The following is a 14,588-nucleotide window of genomic DNA, read 5'->3' as shown; positions in this document are numbered from 1 at the left end:
TTATAATAATTAGTGCCTTATGGAAATCCGATAGAGTAAATTACGTCATTACCACCTATATAGAGTACAATAACATTCCGCGCTATAAATATCCGTTGTGCTTGAGACGCGGGGTCGGGGATAGGTTGTGGACGGAGGAGGGGGCTTCGCCCTTCGGTAGAGTTCATTTGCATTACAATGCACCCACTGCGCCTTGACGTACTATCCGAACAGTTCAATATTGTTACGTACATCGCTTTCACAAATATTGACCAGTTTACACCAATTATGTTCCTAAATATTTATATATGTATTTGATTAACGATTAAAATGTTGAATAACAGAACGAATCGTTAATTCCTGTCCTGACTGATTAAGTATTCATATGGTAAAACATTAAACAACTACGCAGTGATGTTCCCGTTTTGACGTTCACGATTCATTCACGATCGTTGTGTCGCATTCTTTAGCCTTGACCCAAAGTTTTACTCATTCATTTTCGTAATTCGAATTAGCAAACAATTCTTATTGTTTTATACTCAATACTAGTATAAATTGAATTTTTATTTTGTATTTAATCATAGGTTTGTTATTAATATTCTAAATGAATCTGGTTTTGCCTGATATTACATAATACTTTCTTGATATATGCGTTGTTTGCAGTTTCTTGCGCGTGCGTACTGAATGTTATGGGCGTTACTGCGTAGCCGCTATCGTAATGTAACAACGCAATTGCTTTTAACCTTCAGAATACTAAATATATCCGATTAATAATGCTAAAATATTGCTCCCTTGTATTTCTTTACAAATGGGAATACTATATTCATTTTCTTCACAAAACGCACACTTAAGCATTGGGGTCAGTCGCTAGGAATAAATATTTAAAGATTTAAAAACAACATTCATTTGCCGTATAAAATTATATGTTCTTAGAATTGTAGACAATATGGAAATATAATGCTAAAGATAATAAATATGCGAGCGTTCTTTATTGTTTTGCACGAGGACTGGTTATTGAGTAGGTACCTACTTACGTAAGCCGTGTGTGCAGTCGTAAATTGTAGTACGGCGATAGTACTACGGCGTGACGTTACAATACAATTCTTGTTGAACTATATTTACTATATGAAATATGCCAAATATACTTGTTTTAGTAAAAACGGCATAATTTGTTTTCATGAAATTACATCTTACCTAATTTCTTTGCAATAATAATTTGCATTATCATTTCATTTATTCCATTAGGTACATTTGTCTAATTTGGATCTTTTAACTTACTTACGTTCACTTAATTTGGAAAATAATATTAAGGAAGCAAAATAGAGATGATTATTAAATTAAGACGCAATAACATAAAACACTTATGTTTCTAAAGTGTACTGTAATTAAGCCTAACCGTAGAAGTAAATCTCCACACACACATATATATTATGTGCTCATAGAAAAAATATGTACTTTATATTTATTATTAATTCCAAGATGCATTGATCATTATTATGTGTATGTAAAAAAAGGAAGAATAACAACGCCATCTTTAATAAAAGATACCCAAGCTCTTTTCATATTATTTATTTACATTAAATATATTTATTTCCTTGTAACCCTGGTGGTTTTAACCTGAGGGTATACGATACATGACTGAGTTACGTAAGAGTTTGTATTAGTACAAGGAATTTGAAATAGTTGGGTTTGTCCTGTATTGTAAAAGTATTGTTAAAGCGACAATAAGTCACGACAGTCAATTAAACCATTGCAAATAGTGTGCAAAAACATTAGGTCGTATTGTTTACGTCTACATTCCAGGGATTCAATTTTGTATGACAACTGGGTAAATTAGATCATAAACAGTAATTTATAACATTCACATTATTTCACAGCGTTATCGTTCCATGTGGTGGTATAGCTCTGTGGGAGATCGTCAATTACTAGTTGATCGAGTATTGACCAACAATAACAGATTAATTACAAAGAATTAAACAATTCTAGGTAGGAATTAGATAAATCAGCAAGTATTTGTTGTAGGTAATCAATTAAAAATATCGTTGTCACATGTCCTGTCCTTAAATTTAAAAAATAGTATTTCATTACAAGTGCCGAAAGTCTGAAAGGAAAGGTGAGGGTTGACAGTCGGAACAAGTTGCAAGGACGGTTCCGCACATGTACTGAACAACTTTTTTTAATACAGTTGCGATAAAAATGTAATTAAACTATGTGCTTTTTTTTCTCTCCACGCAATAAATTCGTCATACGTAGATATGTAGCGACTTTTTTACTTTTCCGGTGAAATGTTATCCGAAGCATTTTGTGCAATTATAATGAGTTTGAGTGTTGTTAATTCAAATAATATATCGTCGAAATTACTCATTTTGTGCAACAAACAACTCAACACGCAAGATTTTTTTTGTAAAATGGCGCCAACCGTAAACCAATATAAGCAGAGATTTTTTTTTCTTCGCCCATTCTGGGTTGGCAAAGGGAACTATGCCCATAGAGCCAAGTCTTCAGTAGAATTTTTTTACTGATATTAAATTTAATGAGATAAAAAGAAACCTAACATAAATCCGAAATTAGTAGCTTCTTATTAGAAATATTTGCATGGTAAAGAAAAAGCACGAGTCTGTAATAACCTACATCCCGAACGCCATACGTCCCTGCAATACGCCAATTGTGTCTCCTATTTATATGGGTATGCAAATCTCTTATGAGGATTATGACGGATGCAATACTTGCAAGTATAACATAAATTGTTTTGTTTCAGTATGTCCTTCGATAGACATCCGCAATAATCCAGATCACATGCAGAAACTGCAGGACTGCCGAGTGATTGAGGGTCACCTCAACATAGTTCTTATGGAACGCGCCACGCCGCTATCCTTCGCAAATTACACATTTCCAAATCTACGCGAAGTTACCGGATACATATTGATATATAGGTAAACAAACTATGAAATATATAGTAATATAGGGCACATATACGTATCGTCTACGATTATGTTTATCTTTCGAATATGTACTATGTTCCCTGTTAAAGTATAAGAAATGAACAAATTAAAAACATCGCAATTACATAGCATATCAGATCGGAACTTTGATTTTGCATCATCATTATGACAATGCGGTTATAATTCTAATTTGTATGTTAAATTTGCTAATATCAATATCGCCCCGTAGGCGAGTCAGAGCGTATTCTTTTGATAACTTTATTAGAATGTAAGCGTTTATAAATTGTAACTGTTTTTGTTTGCTACACGTGCACGATAGTACCAGTTCTTAGTATTACAGTTGTATGTGCAATTTTTAATAAAATAAAAAACACGTCGTCGTCAAATCTTTTACGATGAACGTAGATTTTGCTATTGACAGCACATGAAAATCATCAGTATTTATAGTAATTTATGACTTAGCAATTTGATATTCAACTGGGAGGGTAGGTATAATGAGACCTAATATTACCTCGTGTCCCGGCGTATTAATTAATACTTAGAACAAATAGGTGAAATATATAAAGAAAATTGATTAATGACACCAAAAACAGTCTGTCCCTTTTATTCTCTAATGTCGTCTGTGGACGACCCTGTCTTAATTGCCTTTGTGATCTTAGTAAATTATCTATGGTTTAATGATTGGTTATAAAAATCAATGGCGCTAATAACATGACTACGTTGCTTAACATAGACTTGTTGGTATTTCTTATCTCTCTCTCTACTATTCATTGCACCCATAGATAGAGATTGGTGCACAACCAGAATTCGATCCCGTGAAATCAGGGTTGATAAACTCGGACCTGGATTGCATTGTCTATAATGTTCCTAAACTTAATTCATAACATATTAGAGTAGAAATACTGAACTATTTTCAGTACAATACATTACGTACAATATGTCCCTCTCGTTGTCAGTTCTACAGTAATTTCTAAACCATTTGTTTCAGATTACGTGGCGTACGGAACCTTGGTGAACTGTTTCCTAATCTAGCCGTTATACGAGGCCTGCAGCTATTTAAGGACTATGCCCTCGTCATCTTTGATAATGAAGGTCTTGAGGTATAAATCTTCAATTGAACTATCACTTAATTCTTTTCCATTATAATAACATTTAAATATTATTTATTACTTTGTTTTAAATAAAATATTTGATACTAAGCCATACGCGTGAAACATACAGAAGATAGAGGATCGTTTGTTGAATCAATAAACCGATTTATTAATACTTCGAAAAGCTTTTATAGCTTTGCGTGATTTTAATTATAGGTACCTAATTTAGAAATTTTGACAGATAATTTATTGTACATTTATTGTTCACTATTCTGTTTTACAGTCCTTGGGTCTTCGTTCTCTTACTCGGATCGAGAGAGGAGCGGTCCGCATTCAGAACAATGATAGACTCTGTTACATAAATACTATTGATTGGTCAAAAATAGTGATCGACGGAAGCAATAATATTATCAGGGTAATTACCAAATTATATTAGTAATGTTAATATCTAATAATACGAAGTAAAACGGCAAAAATATTCATAGGCAAATTAAATTTACGAGATGCTATATGAAGCAAAAATCTCTTCGGATGTCATATTTTTTACATTGAATGGAAACTGTTTGTGTGATATAACCATATATCGCGAGTCTCACTCGCACAATAATGCGCCCAACCAAACTTGTTTGATCGAACCGTGGGATCACTTTGTTGTAAGTTCCGTTTCGAATACTTTATGCACGTACGCGGCATGTTATTCACACATCAATAATATACGAGGAATGCTGTTTTCTCGTAATACGTTATTGATATGAATTTATAGCCATTTCAATTTAATGTTTGTACATGCTCTTAAAGATGTTTTCCGTTTTTATTAAAGAATGTTGAACATTGAATTGTTTTGAAATAAAAATAAATTCACGTCGTTATGAAAATACTGCTTTTTGTCGTGTTTTGTTTCTAATAAAACTTTGTTTTGCAGTCAAACTATGACACTCGCCTGTGCGGACTATGCCCCAACGCACAAAGTCGGTTAGAGGACCATCGGCAGCAACACTTGCAATGTCCTGCTGATCCATCTGGCCATCTTCTCTGTTGGGATGAAAAACATTGTCAAAAGAGAGGTATATTTGAGCTTCGGAATATTATCCCCTTCTAAAAACACTAAATTACTGCTCTGTGCTAAGTTTAAAGGTCTGTTATTTCAGATACATAAATACGCTGATAATTATACCATCTATTTATTCCTATTTTTTGGCATAGGCCTCCTTTAAATCCCGCTATTTCTGTCAATACTGTGCCACTCTCTGCCGTGTACCACCTGCTCTTTCCTTCTTGTCAATTCACCTTCTATTTGCTACTAAGAATTAAATTTTAACTCTACGATAATTCTTCCGCACCTGATTGACTTGTGTTATTATTTTTTGTGAAAGCCTCTTAATCAACTTGTTTCGTATCAGACACGGGCAAACAATTGTTTGCCGTTGTCTTTTAATAAAATTTCGACGTGTGTTTAAATGCTCCATAAAAATGTTGTCTTATGCCGACTTTCGTGAAGTTTATTGTAAGTTACAATCATTAGGGTGGAACTTTTCGGTGAATATATTTGTATAATCCGACGGCATGAATGTTAATGTAATTTGAATTATATTAGGGTCACGTTTTAATTCATGTCCAGAGTGTTTACTTTAAGTAGTGTTAAGACAAATGCATCGTTTAAAAACGTTTAAATAATTAAACGATAATAATCTGGAGTTTAATTTGAATCGTGTAATTAAATAAATATAATATTCATTTCAAAATAAATTTGGTGTTTTGCATGTAAGAACTTTATCCTTAATATATATCTAGACTTGCCGGAAGTTTGGATTGAAAAGATTTAAAGTTTGTTTATATAAATGGCAAAGATTTTCAATACCCGAGTGGTAGCGTACATACGCTTATTTTACTTTACAGGCTAATCTTCAGTCATCGAGCGTTTGTTTGCTAACCGTACAATTAAAGTAATGAAGCGCTTGAAGCGATCATCTGGTTCAAAGTGTTGAATAATTCTTTCAGAGTGTCCAAGCTCATGTGGAGAGCGGGCGTGTACTGAAAATGGCACCTGCTGCAACGCGACCTGTCTTGGTGGTTGTGATGGACCCCAGCCAAGCGACTGTCACGTTTGTGCGAATTTCTCTTTTCGTTATGGTGCAGAACGAACCTGCGTCGAACGGTGTCCTGCAAACACTTATGAGGTATTATTTATATTTTTAATTTCCTGATTGAAGTGTAAGGAAGTAGTAAAGATTTGTCATCTTACAGATAGTGTGAGATTAAGAGATGTTATTTATAATTGTAATTAAATATTTTTAAATGATTTATCTTATCAGCTTTTACCATAATCGATACTTTGTGTACTCATTAGTAGCTTTGTTATATATGATGAACAAACAAATATATTAATCATGGAAAATGGCCATTACTCTAAATTAACCCTGACTTAATAAAAATTTCCGCGCCGCGTTATAAAATTGGTCGGTTTATATCCAGGAGTCAGTACTGGGTTTAATTTCTGAGTTATTTGATATTTTCATTAAGACTTATGTATAATGTTTCTTTGCAATGAAAAATAATCTTGTTCAACAATTTTTTTTATCAACAGTTGGCACGACGTTGCGTATCAGAGGAAGAATGCCGGTCTATGCCAATCCCACAAGCCATGGATGGTCGAAGCCAGCCAAATATAAAGGCATACAAGATATTGGATAACAACAAATGTGTTTACACGTGCCCCAGCGGGTATATGGAGGTAAGATAATACATACCTCAATCCGATAAAATTAAAAAAAAACTTAACTTTACAAGGCAACTCTTAATTTATATCTACAACATAGTTATTTGTTATGATCATAGCCTATAAAAAATAAGGGTATACCTAGTGGAAACACTATGTCTTTCTGTCCACGTCGAACACATTTGCAACTTACGTATACATACCAGTAATAATTTTTGATTCACGAAAAAGAACAAACTAAAATTGTGGACAATAAAGTACATTATAATTAACATAAACAAGTACAATCAAAGCCGTTTACGACGGCGTTTAGAACAGCAGACCGGTAAGACCAAAATCAAAGGTCCCGGCTGAATTCTATTATATGTATTAGGTACTTAATAACAATGTCGTTGGGTTTTACAACCAAATATGTAGTAGTCCCTTCGTTGTGATTATAACTGTAATTATTTTTTTTTTTTTTTATTTGGACCACAAAATTAGGACAAGAACATTTCAAAATTAACATAGATACGAAAATATAAAAAGCGGTGTCTCCCCTAAAACATGTGGACACGACCAGCAAATTATAATAAATGTCAGAGCTATCAACGATTTCTTTCGTGCTACTGGAGCAAAACTAATACCCGCATGCCAATTTATTAGAAGTACTAATCAATAGTCATAACTGTTATCAATAACATTCCTTTAATAAATTTCAAGTCTATGTACTATCCTATTTTAGACGAGGAATTTCAGGTATATTTATTAAATATAAGCCAATAGCCTACAATAGTCAAGCCAATAGTCTTTATGTAATAAATATAAAATTTTGGAAAATTTCAGTATTTTTTACGAATTTATGAAATTTAAAGTTCCCCCCTCTTTTTTGTGTCAAGTCCTAATGATCATTAATTTTAGTAGTCGTTACTTCTTTTAGACACCACGTGCAGATAATAAAAATCTTAATTATTAATAATTCAGTCACAACGGTTTCTCTTTAAATATTTAAAAAACGCGGCCTTTTGTATGCGTTATAATTAAATAACATTTTTATTATCTGCATTACATTAACATTTATCTGCACGATTATAAAAATGATAAAAAGATTTATTGTGTATAAATATTATGATTCTATTTTTTACGGAAGTTACGACCATAACTCTTGGCATTAAATGTTATTCTTTCTTTACAAACATTAACTTTATTAATTTAATAAAGGGATTAATTAGATGCTTAATTAGGTAATTATGTTCTAATGAAAAGCATTTAACTTTTGCTCATTTAAATAATTCATGAGGTGGAAGAATTTAATACCACATTATAATTAATTAAATTTATTTACCCGTAAAATAGCTATTAATTTGCGAAATACATTATTTATATATTCCTTCTTATTAAGCATTAGCATTCTATGAAACGTATTAGGGTAAGATAGTAAAAATCTATTTTTAGTTAGGATCTACCTAGACCATAAATTTAGCAATTTAGTTACAACGCTGTGCAATATTTTTTTTAAATCCCAAAGGTAGATCTTCCTGTAACACCGAAGAATATTGCTTTATTCTCAATTATAATATAGAGTGTCGTGGTGTCAGACAGGGGAGCCGCACAATTCACTATGTAAGCCGTGTCCTGCCACTGGATGTAAACAGGACTGCGAAGGAGGGAAAATTGATAGCGTCGCATCAGCTGAGAAGTTTCGTGGCTGTACCCACATACGAGGTGTTCTGGAGATCGCGTTACGGGCCAGTGGAGGTAGGACATAGTTATGTAAATTGGCTAAGAAGTTTATTTGACTAGTAACAAAGCGGTGGCCAAAAAATACAAGAAGTTACTATGGACGCTAGTCCGATCGTATTTATGCTTTGTAGAAGGAAAAACCTTGAATTTCCATATAAGTATGGTAATAGAATAGAATACAGTGTCCTTACTTTAAGTTTCTGGATGATTTTATCAAAATTATACATATTTATAGTTTGATGTGGGATAAATAAAAATAAATAAAACACAATTTTTAAGACTACACATTTTAATTCAATTGAGTGCTATGTATAGATGGATGTATAAAAGGGATGTTAGCAGTCTATTTTTCATACAGAGCGTTTCAATTCAATTTTTAAATCGCGAAGTATTAAAAAATATATACATAATATCCTATTGTATCATCAAACGTAGTTAAAAATTAATAATATTTTTTTTCTGTTTTAACTATGATCTGTGAGAATTTTAAAAGTATGTATTCACGTATTTTTTTTGCTATTAATTTGATATAGTTTTCATAACCCGCTTTCTTTAATAAAATTGGCTGGCATCAAGATTATGCTCAAATTTTTTGGCAGAGGTATATATAATCTGTTTTATAATTCATTTTCCGATTGGTTGGATTTCCGAAAGTAATCGCACGGCCAGCTCCACGAGCTTATTTAGGATTACGCTTATTAAAAAAAATAAACACATGATGTCTGACAGTAAATTCATTCAAAGTTTTGTAGTTGTTTGTATAATCAGTATATTTTAATTGTCATTTACTGCAGGTAATACAATGGCCGTATTAGAAAACGCTCTCGGCGCGATTCGTGAGATTGACGGGGCGTTAAGAGTAGTGCGCTCTTATCCACTCGTATCGCTCATGTTCCTCAAGAATCTAGAACGAATCGGAAGAAGTACCACCGACAAGTGAGTGTAATGTCAACGACATCACTTTATACTTAATTTACAAGAGAACTAAAAATTATTCAAGTTTCACTATATCTATAATTTTTGGTTATATACTTATTTATTTTTTATTATTTATTTTGCAAAATAATATAATATATCACAGTATGTTTCATTAGAAAACCGCTGTGGTTTGTATTCATGTAACCATACCAGTCTTGTTTAGGAGCGCGACAAATGCATAAGAAGTAGTATGATAACTTCATCACAAGTGTGATTTTGTTTAGTTATTAGAGATACAAAATATTGTGTTAATTTCAGGTTTAGTTGTTAGAAAAAAATGTGTAAAATTGGTTTTTAGAATTTAGTGAATAAATAAAAACAAAGAAATAAATCTTTTCTATAGGGGACAAAGTCTTCACATCTTCAACAACCCAAACCTTGAACTGCTGTGGGATTGGAGCACGGGCAAGAAAATACAAATAATGTCGGGCCGACTTTTCATACATTTTAATCCGAAGCTCTGCTTTAGCCAGATAGAAATGCTCAAGAATATGACGTTGAGCCCAATGACAACATTCACTGATCTTGACGTTTCCAAAGACAACAACGGAGACCAGGCTTCTTGTAAGTAGAATAAGTGTAAGTAGTTTATTATATTTTTAAGAATTAACTTGTTTTGGTTGTGAAGACGGTGAGATTCTCAGCAGAGTTATGTAGGGGTAAAAAAGAATTGTCAAGAGAATATAAAGTTATGTGTATCACTAAAAAATAAATATCTAAAAGTTAAGTGTTAAAAACTTAATATTTAGTACATATATGGGTTCCACGTCGTACCCATGGATGGATAAAAATAATAATTTTATTTATTTTAAATTTACAGGATCATAACTTGCTTATATTGTATTATTCTTTGATTTCAACCCTTTTACAGGTTTCCAAGACTCGCTTCATCTGAAGGTCCATTCTCTGGTGAACCGTGTGGCGATACTAACTTGGGACATGTATTGTTCGGAGGATACTCGCAAATTAATCGGATACTCCATTTACTACATACAGGCGGAACATAACGTTACATTCTATGGACAGAGAGACGCGTGTTCGGATACGTAAGTATCTCTTTTTTCACACTTCTCACTTAGGGTCCTTCAAAAAAGCGTACCAATTCATAAAAGGCCGACGCACTTGCGAGCCGAGCAAGCTCACTATCACTTAACATGAGGAAAGCTTAAAAATAGAACAAGAAATAATTTTACTTGAATCAAGTTTAATTTACTGCGGATATTTATCAAATTATTAAGTTTTTTGGATTTGGATTTTGGATTCGTTAGGATTTTAGATGTTTCGTCCTTACTTTTGGCTATCACGAATTTGTTACTCTTTAATTGGTGATTAAATCTTTTCTGTATACAAAATTATACAAAAGTTTGTTTATGTATACACAGATAGGAAAGCTTCCGCTTACAATAAGGTAATACACATTCAATTGTTTACGCAGCGATATATTTTATTATAAATTGCAGCTGGAGCGTTCTCGATATAACGATTGACGAGGTCCGTAATACAACAAAACCGTTGCCGACTAACAAAAAGAAGTTATTGGCAAACCCTTGTAATGACGTCCAACCTCTCTTCTACCCACTCACACAACTACAGCCGTTCACTCGATACGCGGCCTACGTGAAAACGTACACAACAAGGGACAGGAAAGGCGCACAAAGTCCTATAATATACTTCACTACTATGCCGGGACGTAAGTGATTTGGACTAATTAATGCGAATTATACTTTAAACCTTTGTCTGTACTACTTCTTCTAACTTCTAGACTAAAGTTTAAAACAGAACTGTGTAATTACTGTTTGATGGTTACAATTACATTTTTATATAGCTGCCCCGCGAACTTCGTTTCTCCTTATTGCCTAGCCTACCTTTTTAGTATAGTTTAGTAACATGGAATACTTTGCTATGCTACCCCAGAGACTGTTCGGTTTTCCGGAATAAAAACATTAGGTTGTTCTGTGAATTTTTCTCTATATGAACGTCAGAGGTCATGTCATAAGTTTTTAATTGAAAAAATAAAGGATAGTGGTCAATTGTAGAGAATGAAAATTATGGGTTGCATTTATTTTTTTATGTCGTTACATAAAAAAATAAAAATTTCCGATTCTCAAACCTACTAAATATACATAATAAATTTCATAAGAACCGGTCGAGCCGTTTCGGAGGAGTATGGGACCTAACATTTTGACACGAGAATCTTATATAAAGAGATAATAAAGACCAAAAAAATACCTTCGCGGTAAAAAGCGCAACGCGTGTTTCATTTTGTCAAAGTTCCTGGATTCGTTAAGTTTGTTTTATATAGTTCTCATATAATAAATATGAATTTATTTTAGATCCTAGCCCACCTCGTAGTGTGACAGTAGAGAATCTTCGAGAGCATGCGACTATTATTAAATGGCAGGCGCCGGTGATGCCTAATGGCACGATTGAGTCGTACCGAATAGAAGTACAGGCCAACACGTACAACCAGCACAAAATATTGACTGACAATCTTAACTACTGTAGCAATCGTAAGTAACATTTTCTTATAGTATGGACCAAATTGTAGGACTTTTTGTTTGTAGATTTTTCTCATATAGACTTAACCGCTAGTTGTATATCTGAATATTGTCTAAGAATTCAGGGCCACTTATTATTATTATGAGCCATTATTGCGAGCCTATTGACAACTTACAACGGTTTTATGTAAAATTCGTACCACGAACCCGCGACTATACCAAATTTTGACCGCTTCGAGACAGTTACTTTTTGTTTGTTGTATCAGAGTAATAGTTGAAAACTATAAAATTTAATGTTTTAATTAAAACTAGTTTAAAAGTAAGATTAATGAGATATACTATGTATAGTTGTATGTACGAATGTTGAAGAGTTTTATTTTGGTTTAATTCTGAGTTAAGTGTCAAGTATTATAAATTAATTATTAAACTGGATTGAAAAATATTAAATTATTCATGGTAGATAAGAAAGAACGAAAATCCACTTCTACGATTTTATTTAAGCAATTTTGACTATAATATTTCAAACCAATTTCTATATAGAAACCACAGACAAAACTAGAATTATTTCGTTCGGTTTTGCGATTCCAATATGGTACAGATTATAACATGTCATGGTACGAAACGATGCTATTGAATTTAGGAACCTAAACTCATCAGCATCTCAACTGGATTGTTTTAAGAAAGCTCATGGCTATATTTAGGCCCCTGTTCTGTTTTGTGATCGCTTTTTATATTCTTTGAATCTAATCTTTATACTTAATAGGAAATATACTCAGGAGGATATAAACGCATTTAATGAATTTAGAATCGTTTAAGTTGTTTAAAAATCCACCCCCTATAATAAAATCGCTTGAACCTTTAGTTTTTTCCGTTTTTCTCTACTGTGTATAAGGATTATGCCGAATACTCTTATTGAGAAATATACTATGTATTCAATAGCAACTGCATTAGCCAATATGATAGCGGTTCGCGGGGAGGAACCGGTCGAAAAGAAGGAGGACCGAGTGACAGGTGACGTCAAAAGTGAGACATGCGCATGTAAAGAGGAAAATAAACCCATTGTGCGTTTCAACACCGAGGCCGAAGAGGAAAGAGTCGAGAGTATTGACTTTGAAAATGAACTGCAGAACCATGTAAGTAGACGTCGGCAATACTGACGTCATCAATTAGTTTGTTGCATCAGCCATTTAATTTCGACTACAGAATCAATCGATATAGGAAATTAAGATTCAAATTTTAGTGTTGCGATTAATAACTGTTAATAATAATAATAATGACTATACAGTCATAATGATTATCGACCATTGAATAGTCGTTAATTTATAGATCTAGCTCATTGGAAAGTTAAATAAACCTCTTAATGGTCAGAACTCATTTGCCTTTAAAGCCATTGCCATATAAAATTTTAAGATTTCTACTATCTCCTATAAAACATCAAAGCTATACTAGAAATCTAAATTGCCGGTATTCACTAAATAAATTGTATCTATATAGCTATGAGGAGGTAGATTTACTAACATAAACTTAAAAAAAACCTGTAGTAGTAGTTTAAAGTTTTAGTCCTTACAAAAATTACTAATCAATGCCGATTTGTATTATTTAGTCAGGTACTGTAAGAAATCCTCTCTAAATCCGATCCCAAAGATGTCCACTATAGGTACGATGATATCTGGTCTCCATATTAATAAATAAACCACTTATCCTGCTAGGTGTATGTGAAGCAAGGAAGCCGCTCAAGTCAATCCAATTCGAATCGCGTGCGCCGATCCATTGACACCTCAGTGAACAGCATGCTTGTCATCCTCAGCGAAATTCACGAACCGCGTCTCGGATACAACTACACCAACGAAACTGATGGAGGTATAGTCATCTCGCTCTTTCGCTTTTAACTCCTGAATAGCCCACCACCGAGATATTAGGGTCCTGCTTAGTAAACTTACTTCCTTATATAATTATATTTATTTCTAAATGTAAACGTAACAGTTGATTTAGAATTCAAGACCAAAAAAATTCATAATCTGCTACGAACACTTATAAACCAGACTAAAGCCATCGCTATATCCTTATTAGATACCCCGCGTTTTTCATTATGTTGTCATTTAACACTCATCCATCAACGTAGTATAATAATTATATAAGTATAAATATATACTGAATGATTACTTATCTATTAATATTCATGGGTAACATGATCGCTTTCCAACTCAGTTAAACTACAGCATTCATTCATTAAATCATCCTTACACATCTTAACGTACTAATAATATTTTCAAAGAAAGCTTATCCTTCATTCCCAGCTCATCATTTTTGCTTTTTCATTATATTTCAGTAAAATGCAGTCGTGAGAAGTATAACAATTGCGTCATTACGGAACTTAAAAAAGGTTAAAATTGGCTACTACTAAACGTATTTATTGCATGCTGATTTTAGTATATTAATGGGAAGTTGAAAATATTATCGTTACTTAAATAGCACCGCTTTTGCATGTCATTTATCATACAAACTTTAACATAACTTGGTCGAATTCTGCCATTGTAAGTTGGTGGTGGTCGTGTTGTCGTTATTTTCATTAAAATACTATTAAGTTTTTTTTCTATTCACTTACGGTTATCTACATCAGATTAACTGCGAGTTGGATACGAAAGTCAATAAAGATATGTAG

The 14,588-nt window shown here is 33.0% G+C and overlaps 1 protein-coding gene across 2 annotated transcripts in view; it reads left to right on the top strand.

Annotated features, from left to right (window-relative positions):
- The window catches only part of LOC111003916 (insulin-like receptor), a 44,690-nt gene that overhangs the window by 21,073 nt on the left and 9,029 nt on the right, over positions 1-14,588 (top strand). For both annotated transcript variants that reach the window (XM_022274674.2, XM_045630567.1), the window contains exons 3-16: positions 2,738-2,912; positions 3,910-4,021; positions 4,296-4,427; positions 4,935-5,076; positions 6,011-6,189; positions 6,597-6,743; positions 8,306-8,465; positions 9,245-9,386; positions 9,772-9,992; positions 10,300-10,474; positions 10,889-11,118; positions 11,762-11,938; positions 12,866-13,059; positions 13,636-13,786. In XM_022274674.2, coding sequence (XP_022130366.2) covers positions 2,738-2,912; positions 3,910-4,021; positions 4,296-4,427; positions 4,935-5,076; positions 6,011-6,189; positions 6,597-6,743; positions 8,306-8,465; positions 9,245-9,386; positions 9,772-9,992; positions 10,300-10,474; positions 10,889-11,118; positions 11,762-11,938; positions 12,866-13,059; positions 13,636-13,786 — 2,337 coding nt within the window. The remainder of the gene's footprint in view (positions 1-2,737; positions 2,913-3,909; positions 4,022-4,295; positions 4,428-4,934; positions 5,077-6,010; positions 6,190-6,596; positions 6,744-8,305; positions 8,466-9,244; positions 9,387-9,771; positions 9,993-10,299; positions 10,475-10,888; positions 11,119-11,761; positions 11,939-12,865; positions 13,060-13,635; positions 13,787-14,588) is intronic.

This window comes from Pieris rapae, chromosome 1 (assembly GCF_905147795.1).
Source record: "Pieris rapae chromosome 1, ilPieRapa1.1, whole genome shotgun sequence".
Classification (NCBI taxonomy): domain Eukaryota; kingdom Metazoa; phylum Arthropoda; class Insecta; order Lepidoptera; family Pieridae; genus Pieris; species Pieris rapae.
The sequence above is the reverse complement of the archived record's forward strand: the minus strand, read 5'-3'. Positions and strand labels throughout refer to the sequence as shown.